Raw genomic sequence first — 23,105 nt, forward strand, 5'->3', positions numbered from 1 at the left:
AATGTTCCTCTAGGGAATCTTGAAATAAAGGGGTTAATCAAAAATATAATTAAGAAGAGATGGCAAGAGTTGTGGACACAGGAAGCAAAGGGAAGACATTTATATGAAATAAAGATGGAGGAAATGTGAGAGAAGTTTGTGGCAAAAGAAGGGATGACACTATAATTTCCCAACTTCATATTGGATACACAGCTTTGAATCAAATCACTTTTTTAAAATTGGTAAACAAAATACAGGATTGTGCTGCAAATATGGATCACCAGAAACAGTCGAACATGTTCTTCTAAAATGTGTTGGTTACAATAACGACAGATCTGAGCTCTTAGAAGAAGTTAACACTGTATCTGTTGGAATAAAAAGGCTAACATTAAAGAACAATAATTCAAAAGTGACCAAAGCTTTATTAGAATACTTAAAGAAAAGCATGTTTGATTAGAAGAATTTAGAAGTTATTTTTGTTCCATTCCTTCTACATCAATGCTTCACATTCCATTCCAGTAGGTGGAGGAAATGCACCAAAGCTGGTTTGACAAAACTCCATTAAATTCAAAAGAAGAAGAAAAGACGCCGGACCCATAAAGAATCGTATATCACGGCAAGATCAACTATCATCAAAATCATGTAATGTAATGTTGTTTTAGAATGTTGTTCTAAGTCTTTATAAGATCACATCAAACACAGAACTGAAATTAACAAAACTATGACGCTCATGAAAAGATATCGAAAGTGAAAGTTAAAAGTAAATATAACAGGGTTAGTTTGATATCCGTCTCTGTTGATCTATGAAAATCTAAAATAAAGTGCTTAAAGAAATGTTATATAAAGCAATATTCCATCTCTCTGACACTCCCTTATGATTTGATCTTAGAATGTTGGGTTTTTTTTAATCTTTAGTGAAATTATTGTGTAAAGCAAAAACGTAAATGTATTTCCACTGAAGCTATGTAAACTAACTAGTCTACTGAATTACAAGTGAAATATGTTTGAGTCCATTTCATTTATGATTGAATGATGCCTTCATTATGTTCATATCATTTATGTTCACAGGAAACATGTGCTGAAATGTTTAGCTTGAATACACTGTAAATAACTTCAAATTAAAGTATCTGCTAAATGTGATATTAATGTAATGCTCTCATATAAAAGGGAAAATGTCAGTCTTTGAGAAAGAGAGCAGCATCTCCAGAACCCAGCAGTGAGTCTCTGAAGAGTGACAGATCCATGAATAATCCCATGGATTCAGTGACCTCTGACCCCAGGTGAGACAATGTCCAGTACTGGAGACAATAGACATGAAGACATGAGACAATGTTCATGAATAATCATATCTCTTCTCATTATTAGTCAGAGATCTTCATCTCCAGAAGTCAGCTGTGTGTCTCTGAAGAGCAATCAATCAATGGATCCTCCTGTTAAATTCAGTGAAGGAGCAGTGACCTCTGACCCCAGGTGAGACACCGTCCAGTACTGGAAACGATAGACTGACTCATACAACAGAAACAGAATATCTGGACTAATTATGTTACTTACTGTGTTAAGATTTATATTAATTATTATATCTTAGTATTTCCAGCAGGGGGAGTCAGACATCTTCATCTCCAGAAGCCAGCTGTGTGTCTCTGAAGAGCAATCAATCAATGGATCCTCCTGTTAAATTTAGTGAAGGAGCAGTAACCTCTGACCCCAGGTGAGACACCGTCCAGTACTGGAGACAATAGACCGACTCATACAACATAACAGATTTTTCTAACTAATTATGTTGTGTTAATTACAGTGTAAAGATGTGCATGAATTATTATATCTTAGAGTCAGCAGGAGGAAGAGTCAGAGAGTTTCATCTCCAGCAACATAAATCTAATGAATGTATGTTGTACAAATATATACAGACCTAAGACAAAAATTTGTAGTTGCAATGTCAGAAAAGCCATGACAGTATTTTCAGGAAAATAAGTCACACCGGACTATAAGTCATGTTGAGTCAAAATTTGCATTTTTAAAAAAATATTTATAAAGTGGCTCTATAGATGACAAAAGTGTGATTATACAGCTCAAGTTTTGTTAAGTTTTCCCTATATTTAATCTTTTTTCTATTATCGGATATTGGTTTTGTAATATCAGCTCCACCAATAAATGGCGCCATCTGCTTCTGAAGGGAGACATAACTTGTTTTGCTTTAACATAGCCATTAATGCACAAATTAAAGGTGCCCTAGAATTAAAAATTGAATTTATCTTGGCATAGTTAAATAACAAGAGTTCAGTACATGGAAATGACATACAGTGAGTCTCAAACTCCAGTGTTTCCTCCTTCTTATATAAATCTCATTTGTTTAAAAGACCTACAAAGAACAGGCGAATCTCATAACACTGACTGTTACGTAACAATCGGGGTCATTAATATGTACGCCCCAATATGTGACCCGTCATGGAAACCAGTGACACAAGTCGGCAGCACAACTATCGAGTAAAATGAGAAAGAAGCGGGTTTTTTTCAAAATTGGTGATTTTGGTTTTTTTTTTACAGAATCTGTTAGTTGAGATCACGAAGAAGTACTTTTGAAGTACTTCTTCGACAAACCGGATGCTTATGAACAAGCTCTCACTGATTTTGAAGATGATCTGAGCGACGATGAAAGCGGCATAATAAGACATTATCTCTCTGGAGTCGGGTAACACGCCGGCGCGTTTTGCAGGATTTTTTTCACATTGCAGCAAAACAGACTTAAAATACTCCGTCATTTTTTGTCATAGAGACATAAGTAATATATCAATTGAAACTATAGAATATCTTCTCTTATTTGTGTACACTCAGAGTAAAAACAAAATGTTGTGCTTTTTGTAAAATAAAGAAAACTAACATGAAGCGTGATCTCTCGTCTCCCTCTGAACGATAGTTCTCAGAAAATGAACTGTAACTTAGTGAATACTAATCACAAAAACATTAGATTTATGTCTAAAGAAACGTTGAAATGTCAGGTAAATCGTGTAAGTCAAATCGAAAACAAACATTCTGTGTTTATGTAATCTGTATGAAAAGAGAGCCATGTCAGAAGTCCATGATTCAGCTCATTATCTGCTAATGCGGCCACGCCCACGGAGCCAGCGCTATTCAGACGCAAATTCAGAGTCAATACATGCATACATCGTCTCAATCGTGTATTTGTTATCTTGAAAAGTGTTTATCTGGATGTTAAAGGGGACCTATTATGCAAAAATCACTTTTGCCTGGTGTTTGAACATAAATGTGTATTGGCAGTGTGTGTACACAACCACCCTATCGTGATAAAAATCCACCCACTCCTTTTTTTTAATCCCCATAAATCATAAACAGTGTTTCAGAACAAGCCGTTTCCAGATCCCTGGCAGTGTGACGTCACAAAAGCCACATGCCCCGCCCACAGTGTTGACTGACACTGAAGTTTGAACATAGACCCGCCCTGAGCGAGTTCTTTACAGCGAGTCCGCCATTGCTGCACTGACGAAAGGCATAAGGTCTTTATATATTTGTTTACTGTTAGTTGTAAGGAGTGTTTCTGTGTTATTTTAATGTTGGTGATGATAATACAAGGGAAAGAGAGAGACAGTTTATGGATAATATTTTAATGCACACTTGCAATGTTTTATTAAGCTCTTACAGTGATTTTCTAGAGTGAAAATGGATGCTTCATCTTTTCTGTGAAGTACAATAAACGTCATAAAACTCATCGGTAAAGTTTTGGCCATCATTCGGATGGTACAACAGGCCTGTACTACAGTAGATTAAAAACAAGAAGACAATATAAGATATAACCGTAATTGATCTAAACTATACCTGTTCTACCTCCATGCATCATATATTAGCAGTTTCTTACATTATAGTGTGTCCTGACCATAGATTGTAGGTCCTGACTGAATCCTGTCACCGGAGAATCAGCTCTTGAAGCTCCGCCTTCTTAGCCAGATCACAGCAGCTCATTTGTATTTTAAAGGACCGCACTGAAACGGCTTGTTTTTGCTCAACCACCAAAAGTAGCAATTTTAACATGATATAAAAAATTATCTGTGGGGTATTTTGAGCTAAAACTTCACATACACACTCTGGGGACATCAGAGACTTATTTTACATCTTGTGAAATAGGGCATAATAGGTCACCTTTAAAGCCATGGTTAGTGACCTCTAGAAGACATGCCGTTAGTTCCTGGTTCCTGCTCTTCTTTAGATGAATTTGTGGACTAAAGGTGTATATAGCGCCCTCCGGCTGCAAGTATGAATTGAAAACACAGAATCCAGCACTCATAGTGATGACAATAGATATTGAATAAATATTACTCCTCTGTATAGAAAATTGACATAAACATATGAGAATCCATCAATATTTCTCCAAATGTGCATGCTTTTAAGCTAAAAACCTATATGAAATGCCACAGAGGTAACATAATTGTTCAGACACTTTGCATCACAGAAATACATTAGGCTATATTTTAAAGTATATAATACCATTATTTTAAATTGTAATAATATTTCACAGTATTGCTGTTTTTTCTGTATGTTTGATATACACCATGATGAGCTTGAGACATGATCACATCACAGAGGGTTTTTTCACAGCCTACCTGACTGAAAGGTCTCATTATTATGCAAGTCATTTCAGGTCATTTTTATGTGATTCTTTTGTCTTCTCAGGTGAGAAAATTTCATTTCATGATTATAGTGACCAAAATGATGACGGTTATCACAAAAAGTCCTAATTCTACAGAACGAAATCAATTCACCAAGTTTTATGTAGAAAACCAGCAAATAACAAATAAAATTAGCATCAATATGCACTTTTTCTTTACCTAAACATTAAAATAATAACATTAAAAATGATGGACAGATTTTAAAGGAGTGTCTTGCAACATGTTATCTCTAAATCATTTTCAGCCTCTAAATCATTTTTATAAAAATCAAAAAAGATAAATTACTGACATTTATAATGCACATTAACCTTTATTATTAATAGTATGCGGTCCATGCAGCTTTACAGGGGGTATGGCTTATCTAAATCAGATGTAAATGAGCCCTATTGTTCACTCCCAAGAGGTGAGAACAGGTGAAAACTGCACAAACTTTAGAGGCCAATTTCTCTCTTTAGAGCTTTTTTGAGTGCCTACCTTCAAATGGCCACAACTTCTCCAAATATTATCAGATTTCCATGTGTTACACATTGTTGGAAAGCTTTGAGACTACACTTTCAGAATCTGTGAATAACTCAAAATGCCCCAGAACCGACTTGTGTCCCTACTTTCCGTGATTGGTCACATATTTGCATATGCCAGCTCATGTTCAAGCCATTAGACAAGGGCAGCCAGTATTAATGTCTGGATCTGTGCACAGCTAAATCATCAGACTAGGTAAGCAGATGATGGCAGATGGAACAATAATAACTGACATGATCCATGATAACATGATATTTTTAGTGATATTTGTAAATTGTCTTTCTAAATGTTTCGTTAGCATTTTGCTAATGTACAGTTAAATGTGGTTAAAGTTACCATTGTTTCTTACTGTATTAACGAAGACAAGAGCCGTTGTTATTTTCATTTTTTAAACACTTGCAGTCTGTATAATGCATAAACACAACTTCATTCTTTATAAATCTCTCCAGCAGTGTGTTAGCTTTAGCCACGGAGCAACATCAAACTCATTCAGAATCAAATGTAAACATCCAAATAAATACTATACTTACGTGATTAGACATGCTGCATGACGAACAGTCTTTGTTCGTCATGCAGATCTTTACAGATATTTGTAAAGATCCATTTTAAGGGTTACATTAGCAGTGTAAACTTTGTTTATGCTGGTTAAGGCAAGCACGAGCTCCAAGGGAGGGAACGGAAGCACGAGATTTAAAGGGGCTGTGCAAGGAATCGGTGCATATATAATTATGGCTCAAAATAGGCAGTTAAAAAAATTAATAAAAAATATCTATGGGGTATTTTGAGCTGAAACTTTTAGCTGAAATTACATCTTTTAAAAAGACGTTCTACGGCACCTTTAAGCTTGTCGCTAAAAAGTAGAGATGAAGTCATTGAGTCACGTAATCCATCAAGTAATGTCCCACTAAAGATGTAACTTTACATGAATTAAACAGAACATATTGGAATGAGTGTGATTTATTTACGTTCTCCATTTGAAAACATTAGACTTTATCAATTTATTTTGCCTAATGTTAATATCAGTGTTGTTGCTGTAAGGATTTCGTTACCTTGAAAAAATGATCTCATGGCCACAACATATTATCACGTTCCTACGATTTATGTTGTGGCCACGACAAAACTAAATGAACCGAACATGTCCCTGTTACATGTTCACCGTTGTCTTCCTCAGTTTGACCATAGTTTCTGTCTGTCTCATTATCGCCCTCATTAGTTCCTTTGTTTGATTTGTGTATATATACCCTGTGTTTCCATTCACTTCTGTTCTGTTCTCGTTGATGTTGACTGTGCTTTGTGTATACCTGCCTGTTTTGTCATTAAAAACTACTCTATGTATTCTCCTTCGTCCTTGTTCCTTGCTACACCGACGTCATGTAACAGTCCCCTCCCAGTCACCGTAGTATTGCTTTATTGTGTTTAAATGTTCAAAGTTATTTTTATTATAAGAAAAAAGATATTAAACCTGATAGTATGGCAACCCTTTTTATTGTTGTCAAAGCTTCAGCAATTATCATGACATGAAAATTAAATATGATTCAATTCCTAGATTCAGTGTTTTCATTGTTGTAATATGAAGATAAAATTTAACATGAAAGTATATTAACTTTCAGCATTTACTTATTTTGTGTCCAGTGATGTTGTTATCACTGTGTGAAGTAAACAATACATAAATATTGGTTCTGCATATTGATTATCAGCCACATAAGTATTCCACATCTGTATCGGTTATAAAAAAAATTATTATCAGTCTATCTCTATTTTAAACCCCAACTAGAACAGGAAACTAAGAGACTTTAAATTACATTACATTACATCAACATAACTTATATTCCAGAATATATGTTGTACTTTAATGTACAAATGTTTCATATAAGTTTTATATAATCTGCTAAACTGAAACTTCTGTCTTAAATGTGTTGTTCCTTGGATGTTTTATTCACAAAGATGTTTTATGTTTGAATTTTGTTACCAATTAGAGATGAACAGATTGGAGACCAGGATTCTTCTCAATCAGTAAATGATGAACAACAGCGAGTCAAAGACAGGCACAAAATCAGCTTGAAGAACAAGTATGAGAGATTATTTGAGGGACTGAAACTCCAAGAGAATGAAACCCTCCTGAACAGGATCTACACACAGCTCTACATCATAGAGGGAGAGAGTGAAGGAGTGAATGAAGAACATGAGGTTTTACAGATGGAGAAAACAGCCAGAACACAACACTCACAAGACACTCTAATCGACTGCAATGACATCTTTAAATCCTCACCTGAACCAGGATGTGAGGAGAAGGACCAAATCAAGACTGTTCTTACTAAAGGCATCGCTGGAATCGGAAAAACCATCTCAGTGCAGAAGTTCATTCTGGACTGGGCCGAGGGAAAAGCCAATCAGGATGTAGATTTCATGTTTGTGCTTCCATTTCGAGAGCTGAACTTGATCCGAGATCATCAGTACAGTCTTCACAGACTTCTGCTGGACTTTCATCCTGAACTTCAAGATCTGGACTCAAAGATTTATGAGGATTGTAAAGTTGTGTTCATCTTTGATGGTCTGGATGAAAGCAGAATCACACTGATGTTTTCAGATACTCAGGAAATTTCTAATGTTACTGAGACTTCATCAGTGGGTATGTTGATGTCAAACCTCATGAAAGGAGATCTGCTTCCCTCTGCTCTCATCTGGATCACCTCCAGACCAGCAGCAGCCAATCAGATCCCCTCCGAATACATCAACCGTCTGACAGAGATTCAGGGATTCAATGAGCCTCAGAAGGAGGAATATTTCAGGAAGAGAATCAGTGACGAGCATCAAGCCAGCAGAATCATCTCACACATCAGAAGAGCAAGAAGCCTCAACATCATGTGCCACATACCCGTCTTCTGCTGGATCTCATCCACTGTGCTTCAAAAGCTCCTGCAAGAAGATCTGAGTACAGAAATCCCTCAAACTCTGACTGAAATGTACATCCACTTCCTGCTGATTCAGATCAACATGAGGAATCAGAAGTATGAAGAGAAAAAAACAAAAGAACTGCTCAGGTCCAACAGAAAAGTGATTGTGAAACTTGCTGAAGTGGCTTTCAAGCAGCTGATGAAGGGCAATGTGATGTTCTATGAGGAGGACCTGAGAGAGAGCGGCATAGATGTCACTGACGCCTCAGTGTATTCTGGGATTTGCACTGAGATCTTTATGGAGGAATCTGTGATTCATCAGAGCAAAGTCTACAGCTTCATTCATCTGAGCTTTCAGGAGTTTCTCGCTGCTTTCCATGTGTTTTATTCACATGTCATTAACAAAGAGTTACTGCAGTTTCTTAAAGTCTCTCTGTGTGTGCTGCTAAAAACAGCAGTAAATAAATCTCTCAAGAGTAAAAATGGACATTTGGATCTGTTCCTGCGGTTCCTGCTGGGCATCTCACTGGAGTCCAATCAGAGACTCTTACAGGATCTACTGACACACATAGTGAACAGCTCAGAGAGCATCAGGAAAACCACACAGTACATTAAAGGGAAGATCAAGGAACATGATCATGTCTCAACTGAAAGATCCATCAATTTGTTCCTCTGCCTGCTGGAAGTCAAAGATCAGACTCTGTCCACAGAGATTCAGGAGTTTGTGAAATCAGACTATCACTCAATGAAGAAACTCTCTCCTGCTCACTGCTCAACAATCACCTACATTCTTCAGATGTCAAAGGAGGTGTTGGATGAGCTGAACCTCATGAAATACAAGACAACAGATGAGGGTAGAAGAAGGCTGATACCAGCTGTGATCAACTGCAGAAAAGCCAAGTGAGTGTTTAAACAGATTGTGTAATAACAACTACTTACAAAAAAATTATCCTGCTTACTCGTTCATATAAAACAATATATTGATTTAGTTTTTGTAAGATGCTTTTTGTCAAGAAACACAGTATGCGTGGAGGCGTGAATCATCATGAATAATGGGCCATTTACACCTGAGAAGACAAAAGAATCACATAATAATGACCTGAAATGACTTGCATATTAATGAGGCTGTGAAAAAAACATCTGTGATCATGTCTCAGCTCATCATAAACAGCAATACTGTGAAATATTGTTACAATTTAAAATAATGGTATTCTATTATATACTTTAAAATATAATGTATTTCTGTGATGCAAAGTGTCTGAACAATTATGTCACCTCTGTGGCATTTCATATAGGCTTTTAGCTTAAAAGAATGCACATTTGGAGGAATATTGATGGATTCTTATATGTTTATGTCAATTTTTTATACAGAGGAGTAATATTTATTCAATATTTATTATCATCACTATGAGTACTGGATACTGTGTTTTCAATTCATACTTGCAGCCGGAGGGCACTCTGTGCACAGTTAGTCCACAAATTCATATAAAGAAGAACAGGAACTAATGGCATGTCTTCTAGAGGTCGCTAACCATGGCTTTAACATCCAGATAAACAATTTTCAAGACAATAAATACACGATTGAGATGATGTATACAAGTATTGCCTCAGAATTTGCCTCAGAATAGCGCTGGCTCCGTGGGCGTGGCCACATTAGTGGATAATGAGCTGAATCATGGACTTCTGACATTGCTCTCTTTTCATACAGATTACATAAAGACAGAATGGTTGTTTTAAAACCTGACATTTCAACGTTTCTTTAGACACAAGTCTAATTTTTTTGTCATTAGTATTCACTAAGTTACAGTTCATTTTCTGAGAACTATCAGATTGGAGTTCGTGCAGAGGGAGACGAGAGATCACGCTTCATGTTAGTTTTCCTTATTTTACAAAAAGCACAACATTGTGTTTTTACTCTGAGTGTACACAAATAAAAGAAGACATTCTATAGTTTCAATTGATATATTACTTATGTCTCTATGACAAGAAATGACGGAGTATATTAAGTCATGCAAAACATGCCGGCGTGTTACCCGACTCCAGAGAGTTAATTTACATTTACATTTATTCATTTGGCAGACGCTTTTATCCAAAGCGACTTACAAGTGAGGAATACAACAAGCGAGTCGTTATGACGAGGCAAATAGACAAGAAGTGCTCATAATACAAGTTATGGGCAGTGCTCAGATTATCCCAAGCTACAATATAGAGGGATTAGAGGAAGTGAAAGGATAGGAATAAGAAGGTTTTTTTTTTTTTTTTTTTTTTTTTTTTAAGATGAGGTTAAGTGCTCACGAAAGAGATGGGTTTTCAGCTGTCTTTTGAATATTGCCAGGGATTCCGCATTCCGGATGAAGGCAGGAAGATCATTCCACCAGCAAGGGACAGTGAATGAGAATGTTCTGGAAAGTGATTTTGTGCCTCTCTGTGATGGTACCACAAGCCTTCGCTCCTTTAATGAGCGCAGGTTTCTGGTAGGAGTGTAGACTCGTAAGAGTGAGTGGAAGTAGGAGGGTGCTGAGCCTGTGGTAGATCTGTAAGCAAGCGTCAACGCCTTGAATTTGATGCGAGAAGCAAGTGGTAGCCAGTGAAGAGAGATGAAGAGAGGCGTGACGTGGGCTCTTTTGGGCTCGTTGAAGACGAGACGTGCTGCTGCGTTCTGAATCATTTGTAGAGGCTTGATTGTGCATGATGGCAGTCCAGCCAGAAGTGCATTGCAGTAATCAAGCCTAGAAATGACCAGAGCCTGGACCAGAAGTTGTGTTGCATGTTCTGTTAGAAAGGGCCTGATTTTCCTGATGTTGTATAGTGCAAATCTGCATGACCGAGCTGTCATTGCAATGTGGTCTTTGAAGGTCAGTTGATCATCAAGGATTACTCCAAGATTTCTGGCCGAATTTGATTGGGTAATTGAGGATGTGCCTAGCTGGATGCTGAAATCGTGATTTAGAGTCGGATTGGCAGGGAAGACGAGAAGCTCAGTCTTAGCCAGGTTGAGCTGTAGATGATGTTCTTTCATCCATGCCGAGATGTCCGCCAGACAGCTTGAGATTCGAGCAGCTACTGTGGGATCGTCTGGATGGAATGAAAGGAAGAGTTGTGTGTCATCAGCATAGCAATGGTAGGAGAAACCATGTGCCTGAATGATGGGACCAAGTGATGTAGTGTAAATGGAGAAGAGTAGGGGTCCAAGAACTGAACCCTGAGGAACACCCGTGGTCAGCTGATGAGCTTTGGATACCTCCCCTCTCCAGGCAACCCTGAAAGACCTTCCTGTGAGATAGGATTCAAACCAGAGAAGTGGAGTACCTGTGATGCCCAGTGATGAGAGGGTGGACAGGAGGATCTGATGATTCACTGTGTCAAAGGCAGCTGATAGATCGAGCAGAATGAGGACTGATGATTTGGAATCAGCCTTTGCAATCCGCAGGGATTCAGTGACCGACAGCAGTGCAGTCTCAGTCGAGTGGCCACTCTTGAAACCAGATTGATTGACATCCAATTGGTTGCTGTGTGAGAGGAAAGATGACACCTGGTTGAAAACAACTCGTTCAAGTGTTTTTCCTATGAATGGTAGGAGAGAAACAGGTCTGTAGCTGTCTACAAGAGACGTGTTTAATGTGGGTTTCTTAAGCAGTGGGGTTACCCGAGCCTGTTTGAATGTGTTAGGGAAAGTGCCAGTTTGGAGAGATGTGTTGATGATGTGTGTCAGTGCTGGTAAAAGTGTGGGAGCGATGGCTTGTAGAAGGTGTGTGGGGATGGGATCTAGAGGGCAGGTAGTAGGATGATTGGAGAGGAGAAGTTTGGATACTTCTGTCTCAGTGAGGGGGGAAAATGAAGAGAGGAGGTGTGTGGCTGTGTGTGTGGTTGGTCTGAGTTCCTGTGTGTGTGGAGTGGAGAACTGACTGCTGATGGTAGATGTTTTGTCAGTGAAAAATGTAGCAAAATTATCAGCAGTAAGGGATGAGGTGGGTGGTGGTGGAGGGGGACAGAGGAGAGAGTTGAATGATTTGAAAAGTGTGCGTGTGTTTGAAGCGCTGTTGATTTTGTTGTGGAAATAGGAGGATTTAGCAGCATGAATTTCAGCAGAAAAGGATGAGAGCAGAGACTGATAGCTACAAAGGTCAAATTGATCTTTTGATTTGTGTCCCAATTTAGTCCCACACTGTAACAAGTATCCTCATGTGTGTCACCTGCTTACAGTATTGTGCTGTATTTAATCTCTTTCAGTTTTGGTGGCTCTAATCTGACTAGTCAGGATTATCAAATGCTGTTATCAGTTCTACAGTCTGCAAACTGCTTCCTCAGAGATCTGCACCTGAGCTTCAATAACTTGCAAGATTCAGGAGTGAAGTTGCTCTCTGATGGACTGAAGAGTTCAAGCTGCCAGCTGGAGAAACTGAGGTATTTTACAGTTGTATAATTCAACAATATATGACAACAAAATTAATTTTAGCAGGATTGGTGGCAGTGATCATATTATATATTGAAAGGAGGTGTTATTGGGTTGTAAATGAACAAACCTGTTCCCCATCCCACCCAGCAGGGTAAAGGAGAAGACAGAGTTGTTCTAGAGAGTTGAGTATTCAGTTTTAAAAAACAATGTGAAAAATATTATATTATTATTATATTATAAAATAAAATATTAATATTATATTATATTTTTAACATTTAAGATTTTATGTAACTGGTTCAAGGAGAGATTCCGTTTAACATCTGTGTCATAGAGTTTACATAGACAGGAAATGTCTTGGGTCTTGGGATGGGTTTTGGTTTTGACAATATGGGGAACACCATCAGAGTGTAAGTGCAAACATGGATTGTGAAATGCACTGAAGTAAGCATAACATAAAACATAAAACGTTTCCCTAACACCAGTGTCCCATTTCAGCACGACATATTCTGGCCATAGGGAGCATGGAACAGTTAGTGAGAAGGGCAAGATACAAACTTTAGAATGCCACCACCTAGGGGTGTCGCAATATACCGATATTGATGATAACCGTGATATTCAAAGCATGAAATATCGATATTGTGTTAATTTAGGGTGTGACGATTATACCGGTATTGGCGATAACCACAATATTTAAAATGAATAGGACGCTTATGATATCATGACATGTAAATACTCCAGCGCCAGTACCAGGTTGAGCTCTCAGGTGGCAGTATTTCACTTTAATGCTGACGCCTGTCAAACAAGAAGAAGACGCAGTGCGCAGCTATTCCGAGCAAGAGAGTGAGAGTCTCTGTCTGCACCCGAAAAAAGTTAAGTAAGCTCGACAGTATAGGAGTTTTTTGGCTCCTTAGACAGCCCAATCCACAAGATTTGCCTATAGCTACAGTCAGCGTGAAGGGTGGCAACACCACCAACCTTTTTACCCACCTCCGTGTCCATCACCCTGCAGATTATTCCATTTTACAGAGAGTAAGTTGCGATTATTTTACTAGTCATGGAATGGGAAATGTTATATTAACCTGTTAACAGCTATTTTCTGTGTTCACGTATTTAAATAAAGGGTGATTATTTTAAGTATCGTGTTTTCTTTACTCGTCTTATTCAGCGTGATGTAGCTATGCATGCAGTTATATGCCCTCAAAATTCAAGATACACTGGCATTTTTTGCCCCGACAATTTTTTGTCATTATATCATATAAGATGTAGTTGTTTTACAATATCACACGAGCAAAAGTGCTGTTTTCCCCAAATCGGCACAAATGCAATGTTCCTTCAACTTGTTAAATGAACAATGTGAGTTACATTTTAGACACAGTATTGTTAATATTGTTTTCTTTTCTTTATTTTGCCAACGAAAATTTCAAAATTATGAACAGCTGAACAGAGCATCTGTGCAACAGAAATGTTTTTGTTATTCTGACTGAATCTGCGTTTAGAACGAATTAATCTGAGCTTTGTTCCTGAATGAATCAGTCATTTGAACAAATCGTTTGACTCACTCACTCATTAAGACAGTGACTTGCTGATACCTACTGGCAGTTTAGTTTCATATGTAAGGGACATTTTAATTAAAAAGTTAAAATTGCAAAAAATTATTTAAATATTAAATAAAAATGTAAATATTAATTTTAATTTATGTAGACAGATTGTAAATGCTGTGTAAATATATTAATGCCACTTCTCATTCTGTGTCACCTCTGTATTGCAAAGATGGATTTTGTTGATAATGATTTCATCTGATTGGTAAGAGCCATAATGTTTAGGCTACTATGGTAGTATTAATTTTTATTTCTTCAGGTCTTAAAAAGCCTTAAATTTGACTTTAAAGGGGTGGTTCAGTGTTTTTTTTTTTTCTAGGCTTGATTGTGTTTTGGGGGCACAGTTTAACATGTCTTAATGCATAGTTTTTTTTGAAAACGCTGTATTTTTCATATATTTGAGCTTTATTCTACATCTCTGTTTCCACTGTCATATGAACGGCTCGTTTGACTTCCTGCTTCTATGAAGCCACTCCCTCCGAAATATGCAATGTGCTCAGATTGGTTAGCAGGTTGGTAGCTGGCCCAGTGTATCGTGATTCGCTTAAGCATCCGGAAATGCCACACCCCACACCCCTTACCATTTGTAGTTAGCGCTTCAGAGGAAATGTAAATAATAGCGCCTATATTGCTGTATCAAACTGAGCCGAATCAGACCCAGATGAAGAGGGTAAAGCAGAAACTCTGCAATCGCGGCTTTTAAAGGATGTTTATGAATGGTATTTCATTTTGTATTTGTGTCAAAGTGTTTAGATATGCTGTCACTGCTGTTTAAATATACAGTGTGACATGACTGAGTAGTCCCATTTTTGTAAAGGTATCGTTTATGAACAACTGTTTGTCTATAAACATAGACGTTTGTTGGTGTTTGTTGCACTAGAACCTAGTTAACTGACTAGCAAAAATGAGGTGCTCTTTGTATATGTCCTTGATGCATTAAAAAAACTATAATATTACGTTTAAAAGACATGTACAAACAATAAAATGTACTTACAGTTTGAAGCCAATAAACAGCAGCTTCTGCTTTTAAAGTAGGAACTGTTTCATCTTTCAGTAAAAGCCTTTGTGCAAATCCAGCATTGAACTCGTGTAGATTCTGGAAGCTGTCTTCAGCATCGTATCCAGTATAGAAAATATAACAGATTATAACAGATTATAATGTGTTCTATTATCTTTTGACGCATCGCGCAGCTCGCGTTCGGTGTAAACAACTCTTCCGCTTCCATTATACTGCGCCACATGGCCTCGCCCACTTTGTTGCGTGTTTCCGGGGGAAGTGTTTATGTTAATTGCAAGGGTTTATGATGTCACCAACCCAGAAAGAAGCTTGTTGTAGTCCAAACCGGCCATTTTTGTAGGCAATAAACTGCCACAACTTTAAAAGACAATATCTCCATTTGCATTGAACTTTCAGCACTGTAACTTTACAGATACTGTTTATGCTCAAGCAGCAACATTACACACAAACTAAAGTTAAAAAAGTGAAATCCCATTGAACCACCCCTTTAAAAAATGTGTAGCAACCCTGAAAGAGAAAAACTAAATAAACAAAGTAAAAATTATTTAGACCGATAAATTTTTCCCCCCAAGGATTCTATAAATATCGCGATATATCGATATTGTGATATTGTTTGGCCACAATAACCATGGTGTGAAAAATCTAATATTGTGACAGCCCTACCACCACCCAAAAGTGGGTCGCAAGTCTGTTTGAGTGGGTCACGCAGTGTGTAAGTCAAACAACAACAAACATAATTCTATGTTTTTCTGATGCAAGGCTTTTATTTATTTATTTATTTTTAAAAAAATGCAATGAATTTTTGAAACTTCTGTCAGACAGTTTAAGTAAAGAATGCCTGTGAAAAACACATTGACTTGATTCAGTATCTGTTGAGTCAGTGTCATTATTCTTAACATTATTTTGTAACCTGTTATGATATAAAAACTTTCCAGTTCTGTCAGACATTATACTATGTTTGTAGTGCGCACTCTCCAATTGCACACGCGCAGACATGTGCTGTATGTCACTTCATAAATAAAATACACATTTAATTACAATATTGTCAATTAGTTAGTCATGAAATTACCAAAAAGTATCACTAAATTACATAACTGGTAGTTTGTATATTAGCTGGGAAGAATTTGCATGCAGGTATGGTGTTTATCAGGATCACTGTCCATGTTTTATTAACATTTTTATACTAGTCATGGTAACTGTTTTTTTTTTCCATTCCATAGTTCCAAAATTGTACTTTATTTTCACTTTTGTTATTTTGTATATTTTTAAATGACTGTGGTGGCTCATATCAACTTAATAACTTTATTGTATTAACAAAAACTAATTTGTGAATGCTGTTTAATAGCCTTACCTTATACTGTTTATTCATCAGTATCCTTTATATTCTTACAATTTATGTATATATTAAGTAAAGTGGGACATTACTTGTGTGTGGGGCAACTATTTTTTTTAAATAAATTTGCTTGGTTTCTAAAAGCAAATTTATTACATTAATTTTTAGAACTTTTTAGGAATCAGGTTAAATTCCTAAAAAACTGGGCCACAGCTTAATGATCATGGGAAAATGTGAGTCAAATGACCAAACCAGATGAGAACATCTGATCTATTTTTAGAATTCACATTCACGACACTTCCAACATCTTGGCAACTAAATTTCTGAGTTTTGCGCTTGTAAATATTTGCTTGGTTATTTAAATGCTAAGAACTGAAATTACAATATATCAGACCCCTTTTGAAGGGAGTATAAAACTAATGGCAAAACAAAGGACAGTTGGAGACAATTGAAGGAGAATGAAGGAAACAGAAAACAGGAATAAGGAAGATCTACAGAATAAAAGACACTTAAAAAGAACGTATAATACTGTATATCAAAGTGTGGCAGATTTCATGTTTATTAAGAGAAAACTAATAATTATCAAAGCAATGAAACTATAATAAAAAAAATCTTTTTTTTCTATTTAGATTGCAATTCTGTCGTCTCACTGGTCAGTGTTGTGAGAGTTTGTCATCAGCTCTTCAATCTTCAAACTGTGTCTTGAAAGAACTGGATCTGAGTGACAATGACCTGTATAATTCAGGAGTGAAGCTGCTCTCTGATGGACTGAAGAGTCCAAACTGTCAGCTGCAGATACTGAGGTATTAAAGGGATAGTTCACCCAAAAATGAAAATTCCATCATCATTTACTCACTCTCAAGTTGTTCAAAATCTGTATAATTTTCTTTGTTCTGTTGAAAATAAATAAAGAGATTTTGAAGAATGTGTTAAACTGAACAGTTTCGGGGCACCATTGACTTCCATAGTAGTTTTTTTCCTAACCCCAAAGTGGCCTGGTTACAAACTTTCTTCAAAATATCTTCCTTTGTGTTCAACAGAACAAAAAAACTTATGCAGATTTGGAACAACTTGAGGGTGAGTAAATGATGATAGAATTATCATTTTTGGGTGAACTATCTCTTTAAGGAACATATAAGAGTTAATGTACAGTCAGCGGACCATAATGTTGATGTGTGTTTGGAGATGATCCGACTGCTCTTGTGTTCTGCTCTTTTTCAGTCTTTCTGATTGTAAACTCACTGCTGAGTGTTGTGAGAGTTTGTCATCAGCTCTACATTCCTCAAACTGTGTCCTGAGAGAGCTGGACCTGAGTGACAATGACCTGCAGGATTCAGGAGTGAAGCAGCTCTCTGATGGGCTAAGGAGTCCAAACTGTCAGCTGCAGATACTGAGGTATCTATAAACTAGAAAACTATTCACTAAATTTGCTCTGGTTGATCTGACTCTATGTGTCTGTAGTTTATCAGGCTGTATGGTGACAGAGGAAGGCTGTGATTATGTGTCTTCAGCCCTGAGTTCAAACTCATCACATCTGAGAGAGCTGGATCTGAGCTACAATAAACCAGGACAATCAGGAGTCAAGCAGCTCACTGAAAAACTGGATGATCCAGACTGCTCACTTCAGATACTCAAGTATGAGACCCTGTTTTAACCTGGTATCACAATTTCTCTTGTCTTGTCTGTCAATACAATCTTTTCTGTGTCCTGCAGCAGTGAAGGAACATATGTCAATCACCTGTCTATCAATTTTTTGGATTTCAAATAAGATTATTTTTATATATTAATGAAAATAATTAATAGTTCTCCTCTGGCCAGCAACTAACAGTACATGACTATGATTCAGGCAGCGTTACGGGTCATAAATCAGATTGGGATCGAAACATTCAAAATATTTATTCCAGTTCCATGAGGTTGAAGATCGGATTCATAATGCTGGTATGGAAATGGTATTGTTTAGGATCTGTGCCACTGGCTTTCATGTCGATGAGGCCTTTACAGGGGATAGTTGACACAATCTAGCTGCCATTTCAGAGATGTGCTGTGGTCGTGTCTAGGTACAGATCCTCCATCTGATCTGGATATGGCCAGGACCATTTAGTGCTTTGTAAGTAATTAGCAAGACTTTAAAATATATACAATGTTTAATAGGGACCCAATGCATTGTTGAAAGAACAAGTCTAATATGGTCGTACTTCCTGGTTCTTGTAAGAACTCTAGCTGCTGCATTTTGGACCAGCTGTAGTTTGTTTATTAAGCATGGAGGGCAATCACCCAGTAGAGCATTACAATAATCTAGCCTTGAGGCCTGTTCCGCATTTGTCGTTGAGAGCATGTCATAGTTTAGATATATTTTTTAAGATGGAAGAATGTGGTTGCCAGAAATGAGCCAGAAATGTGACTTTCAAATGAAAGATTGGTATCAAAGAGCACACCCTGGTTCCTGACTAATGACGAAGACTTTGAACAGAGCATTCTAAGTATCAATCACATGTTTTTAGGTGGTTTATTCATTTAAACTCTTGAGCAAAACACTGAAGAAAGTCCTTTTAGAGTTAAAGTAGTAACTCTTCATTTCCTCAAATGCTTTAATTGTGTTATGAGAAGAATCTGACATGTTTGTGTGTCTGTGTGTTAATAGTGTGGATCATGAAGGAGAGGTCAAGTGTTCACTAAAGTTACCAGAAGGTAGGTAAACACACACACACACACACACACACACACACACACACACAGTTGTTGTGTTTTATACAGTTTTTCTCTTGTTGATTTCAGATACCTGGAATTTCTTTCCGGGTCCAAACATGGATGAAATATTTGCATTATATATAAGAACAGAAGAAAAAAAAGGTGTTCTAAAGACAAAGCCATATCCTGATCATCCAGGCGGATTTTAAGTTTGTCTGTAGAATCTGTGTTGAGAAGTGTGACTGGATGCTGTTACTGTGAGACTTTACAGAGTGGCAGGTTTGCTATTATATTAGTTTTATTATTTTTTATTAATATAATCTTTATTTTACCAGAAAATAAGCACACAGAGAAATAAAAATCTCTTTTGCAAGAGTGTCCTGGCCAAGATCAAGATGACAGCAACACAGTTCACATGGGTTTAACAGATAGCCCATCATAATCCATCTGTAGATGTATATACACACAAGCAAGTTAAATCAAATAAAAAATATATACAATGATAAAGGGGTATTAATATATGACTAAATCAGACACATCTACAACCTGATGTTTCTGTTTCCAATTCTTTCAAAATCTTTTAAAAATGCAATGACACCAGCTCTCTAAGATTCAACTTAATTTGCAAATTATTCCAGGTAGAGGGAGCAGCAAATTTAAATGCCTTTTCCCCCTAATTCAGTGCACACCACTGGAACAGATACCAAGAAAAATTCCTGGGACCGAAGGTTATAATTACCAATGTGTTTTTTACAGATGTAGGTATGAAGATATGAAGAAAGCATTCCCAGATAGAGATTCTTAAGACCATATAGATTAATAAATAAGAACATGGCAGTGTTTTAGTAAACAGTGGACAAAGCAGACTATTCAACCCAAGCATGCAACACACAATGATGAGTGTTTTTAAAATTTGTTACAAACCTTGAAAATTTGTTGTAAACCATGTCCAAAGCATGTAAACACTGAGAATATGCATGCATTTATATAACATTACCAAAGTCCAGTGCAGACATAAAAGTGGTGGCAACAAGCTTCTTTTTAGCCTCGAAAGAAAGGCAGGATGTAATTCTAAAATAAAAACACAGATTTACTTTCAATCTTTTCACTAGTTGCTGAACATGAGGGCCAAAGAAGAGAGCATCATCAATTAAAATCCAGAGATACCTGTACTGAGACACAAACTCAATCTTTGGGAAGTAGTAATTGAAAGAAGATTATAAGGAATTAATTTTGAATTAGAAAACAACAAGAATTTAAAGGGTTAGTTCACCCCAAAATGAAAATTCTTTCATTTATTACTTACCCTCATGCAGTTCCACACCCGTAAGACCTTCATTAATCTTCGGAACACAAATTAAGATATTTTAGTTCAAATCTGATGGCTCAGTGAGGCTTGCATAGCCAGCAATGACATTTCCTCTCTCAAGATCCATAAAGGTACTAAAAACATATTTAAATCGGTTCATGTGAGTACAGTGGTTCAATATTAATATTATAAAACGGCGAGAATATTTTTGGAGCGCCAAAAAAAAACAAAGTAACTTATTTAGTGATGGCCGATTTCAAAACACTGCTTCAGGAAGCTTCGGAGCACAAATGAATCAGTGTGTCCAATCATGATTCAGATCGCGTGTCAAACTGCCAACGGCTGAAATCAGGTGACTCTGGCGCTCCGAACAGCAGATTCAACACACTGATTCATTTGTGCTGGATTCGGATCCGTCAAGACATTGCGCTTCTACAGACAGCTCAACTTTTATGGTCTAACTCACTTACTATGGCATCATTTAGCTAAACAAAGACATCAAGAATCAGCGTCTGAATCTCTACAATGGTGACCATCAACAAAAAACATGATAAAACACAATCCAAAAAATTAACACAAAAACAACAGCAAAAATAAAGGCAGACAGTAAGAATTAAATAAAATAATCAGGCAATTCAGCTGCATAATTTATTCATGCCGCATTGACAATATACCCAGATTGATTTTGGACCCAGCATGCTTTGCAGCAAGAAGCTTTTGAATATCACCATAGTTGTTCATCAAAGTTCTCCATATTATATGGTTGTCATGACACTGGTGGATCTGTTGATGCTGGTTTAAGCTGGTCAAGTGCTGGTTCTAAGCATCTAGCTTCAGCTCAGGACCAGCTTAGGATCAGCACTTGGCCAGCTTAAACTAGGTCATGACCAGCCAAAAACCAGCATAAACCAGCTCAAACCAGCTTCCATGTTTCAAAACATTCCTATCCAGCATACAGGTGCTGGTCATATAATTAGAATATCATCAAAAAGTTGATTTATTTCACTAATTCCATTCAAAAATGTAAACGTATATTATATTCATTCATTACACACAGACTGATATATTTCAAATGTTTATTTCTTTTAATTTTGATGATTATAACTGACAACTAAGGAAAATCCCAAATTCAGTATCTCAGAAAATTAGAATATTACTTAAGACCAGTACAAAGAAAGGATTTTTAGAAATCTTGGCCAACTGAAAAGTATGAACATGAAAAGTATGAGCATGTACAGCACTCAATGCTTAGTTGGGGCTCCTTTTGCCTGAATTACTGCAGCAATGCGGCGTGGCATGGAGTCGATCAGTCTGTGGCACTGCTCAGGTGTTATGAGAGCCCAGGTTGCTCTGATAGTGGCCTTCAGCTCTTCTGCATTGTTGGGTCTGGCATATCGCATCTTCCTCTTCACAATACACCATAGATTTTCTATGGGGTTAAAGTCAGGCGAGTTTGCTGGCCAATTAAGAACAGGGATACCATGGTCCTTAAACCAGGTACTGGTAGCTTTGGCACTGTGTGCAGGCGCCAAGTTCTGTTGGAAAATGAAATCTGCATCTCCATAAAGTTGGTCAGCAGCAGGAAGCATGAAGTGCTCTAAAACTTCCCGGTATACAGCTGCGTTGACCTTGGACCTCAGAAAACACAGTGGACCAACACCAGCAGATGACATGGCACCCCAAACCATCACTGACTGTGGAAACTTTACACTGGACCTCAAGCAATGAGGATTGTGTGCCTCTCCTCTCTTCCTCCAGACTCTGACGCTGTCTGTTGTTCAAGAGTGGCTTGACACAAGGAATGCAACAGCTGAAACCCATGTCTTGCATATGTCTGTGTGTAGTGGTTCTTGAAGCACTGACTCCAGCTGCAGTCCACTCTTTGTGAATCTCCCCCACATTTTTGAATGGGTTTTGTTTCACAATCCTCTCCAGGGTGCGGTTATCCCTATTGCTTGTACACTTTTTTCTACCACATCTTTTTCTTCCCTTCGCCTCTCTATAAATGTGCTTGAACACAGAGCTCTGTGAACAGCCAGCCTCTTTTGCAATGACCTTTTGTGTCTTTCCCTCCTTGTGCAAGGTGTCAATGGTCGTCTTTTGGACAACTGTCAAGTCAGCAGTCTTCCCCATGATTGTGTAGCCTACAGAACTAGACTGAGAGACCATTTAAAGGCCTTTGCAGGTGTTTTGAGTTAATTAGCTGATTAGAGTGTGGCACCAGGTGTCTTCAATATTGAACCTTTTCACAATATTCTAATTTTCTGAGATACTGAAATTGGGATTTTCCTTAGCTGTCAGTTATAATCATCAAAATTAAAAGAAATAAACATTTGAAATATATCAGTCTGTGTGTAATGAATGAATATAATATACAAGCTTCACTTTTTGAATGGAATTAGTGAAATAAATCAACTTTTTGATGATATTCTAATTATATGACCAGCACCTGTATGTAGGTTTTTTTTTTCAACAGGATAATGGGTACACAACATAATCAGTATGAAGTTAATTATTAGTACAGTTTGACCACTCCGTGATTTACCTTGAAGTTTTTGAGGTACAATACTGATTTTTGCTGTCTTGTCTTGTAACACTCCAGAAAAAAATGTGTGTTCATTGCTCATTGCTTCTACCTTCAGTTAAACTGCTAACAGTAATTGTAAATTAATTGTCTAATTTATTACATTAT

The 23,105-nt window shown here is 37.2% G+C and overlaps 1 protein-coding gene across 4 annotated transcripts; it reads left to right on the forward strand.

Annotated features, from left to right (window-relative positions):
• The first annotated feature begins 556 nt into the window (after positions 1 to 556).
• Positions 557 to 21,385, forward strand: LOC137032640 (NACHT, LRR and PYD domains-containing protein 12-like). Of its 4 annotated transcripts, none has more exons than XR_010896731.1 (11): positions 557 to 621; positions 1,147 to 1,259; positions 1,345 to 1,449; positions 1,565 to 1,687; positions 7,154 to 8,971; positions 12,302 to 12,475; positions 17,046 to 17,219; positions 17,638 to 17,811; positions 17,928 to 18,051; positions 19,058 to 19,104; positions 19,192 to 19,284. XR_010896731.1 is itself a non-coding variant. In XM_067404488.1 (11 exons), the coding sequence occupies exons 2-11, from the start codon at positions 1,222 to 1,224 to the stop codon at positions 19,311 to 19,313; spliced, it is 2,949 nt and encodes a 982-aa protein (XP_067260589.1). In that variant the 5' UTR covers positions 557 to 621; positions 1,147 to 1,221; the 3' UTR covers positions 19,314 to 21,385. The 4 variants fall into 4 exon arrangements, 3 of the variants coding, with proteins under 3 accessions (XP_067260589.1, XP_067260590.1, XP_067260592.1); XM_067404488.1 differs by having other exon boundaries at positions 17,878 to 18,051; positions 19,192 to 21,385; XM_067404489.1 differs by lacking the exon at positions 12,302 to 12,475 and having other exon boundaries at positions 17,878 to 18,051; positions 19,192 to 21,385.
• Positions 21,386 to 23,105: the final 1,720 nt, after the last annotated feature.

This window comes from Chanodichthys erythropterus, chromosome 12, assembly GCF_024489055.1.
Source record: "Chanodichthys erythropterus isolate Z2021 chromosome 12, ASM2448905v1, whole genome shotgun sequence".
NCBI classification, from domain to species: Eukaryota; Metazoa; Chordata; class Actinopteri; order Cypriniformes; family Xenocyprididae; genus Chanodichthys; species Chanodichthys erythropterus.

What these genes read in the sequence shown, in the direction of transcription:
- LOC137032640 (XM_067404488.1), top strand. Translation starts at nt 1,222, where the DNA reads ATGAATAATCCCATGGATTCAGTGACCTCTGACCCCAG. An exon ending in TGCTCACTTCAGATACTCAA is followed by an intron (nt 18,052 to 19,057) that starts GTATGAGACCCT and finishes GTGTGTTAATAG; the next exon opens with TGTGGATCATGAAGGAGAGG. An exon ending in TTCACTAAAGTTACCAGAAG is followed by an intron (nt 19,105 to 19,191) that starts GTAGGTAAACAC and finishes TGTTGATTTCAG; the next exon opens with ATACCTGGAATTTCTTTCCG.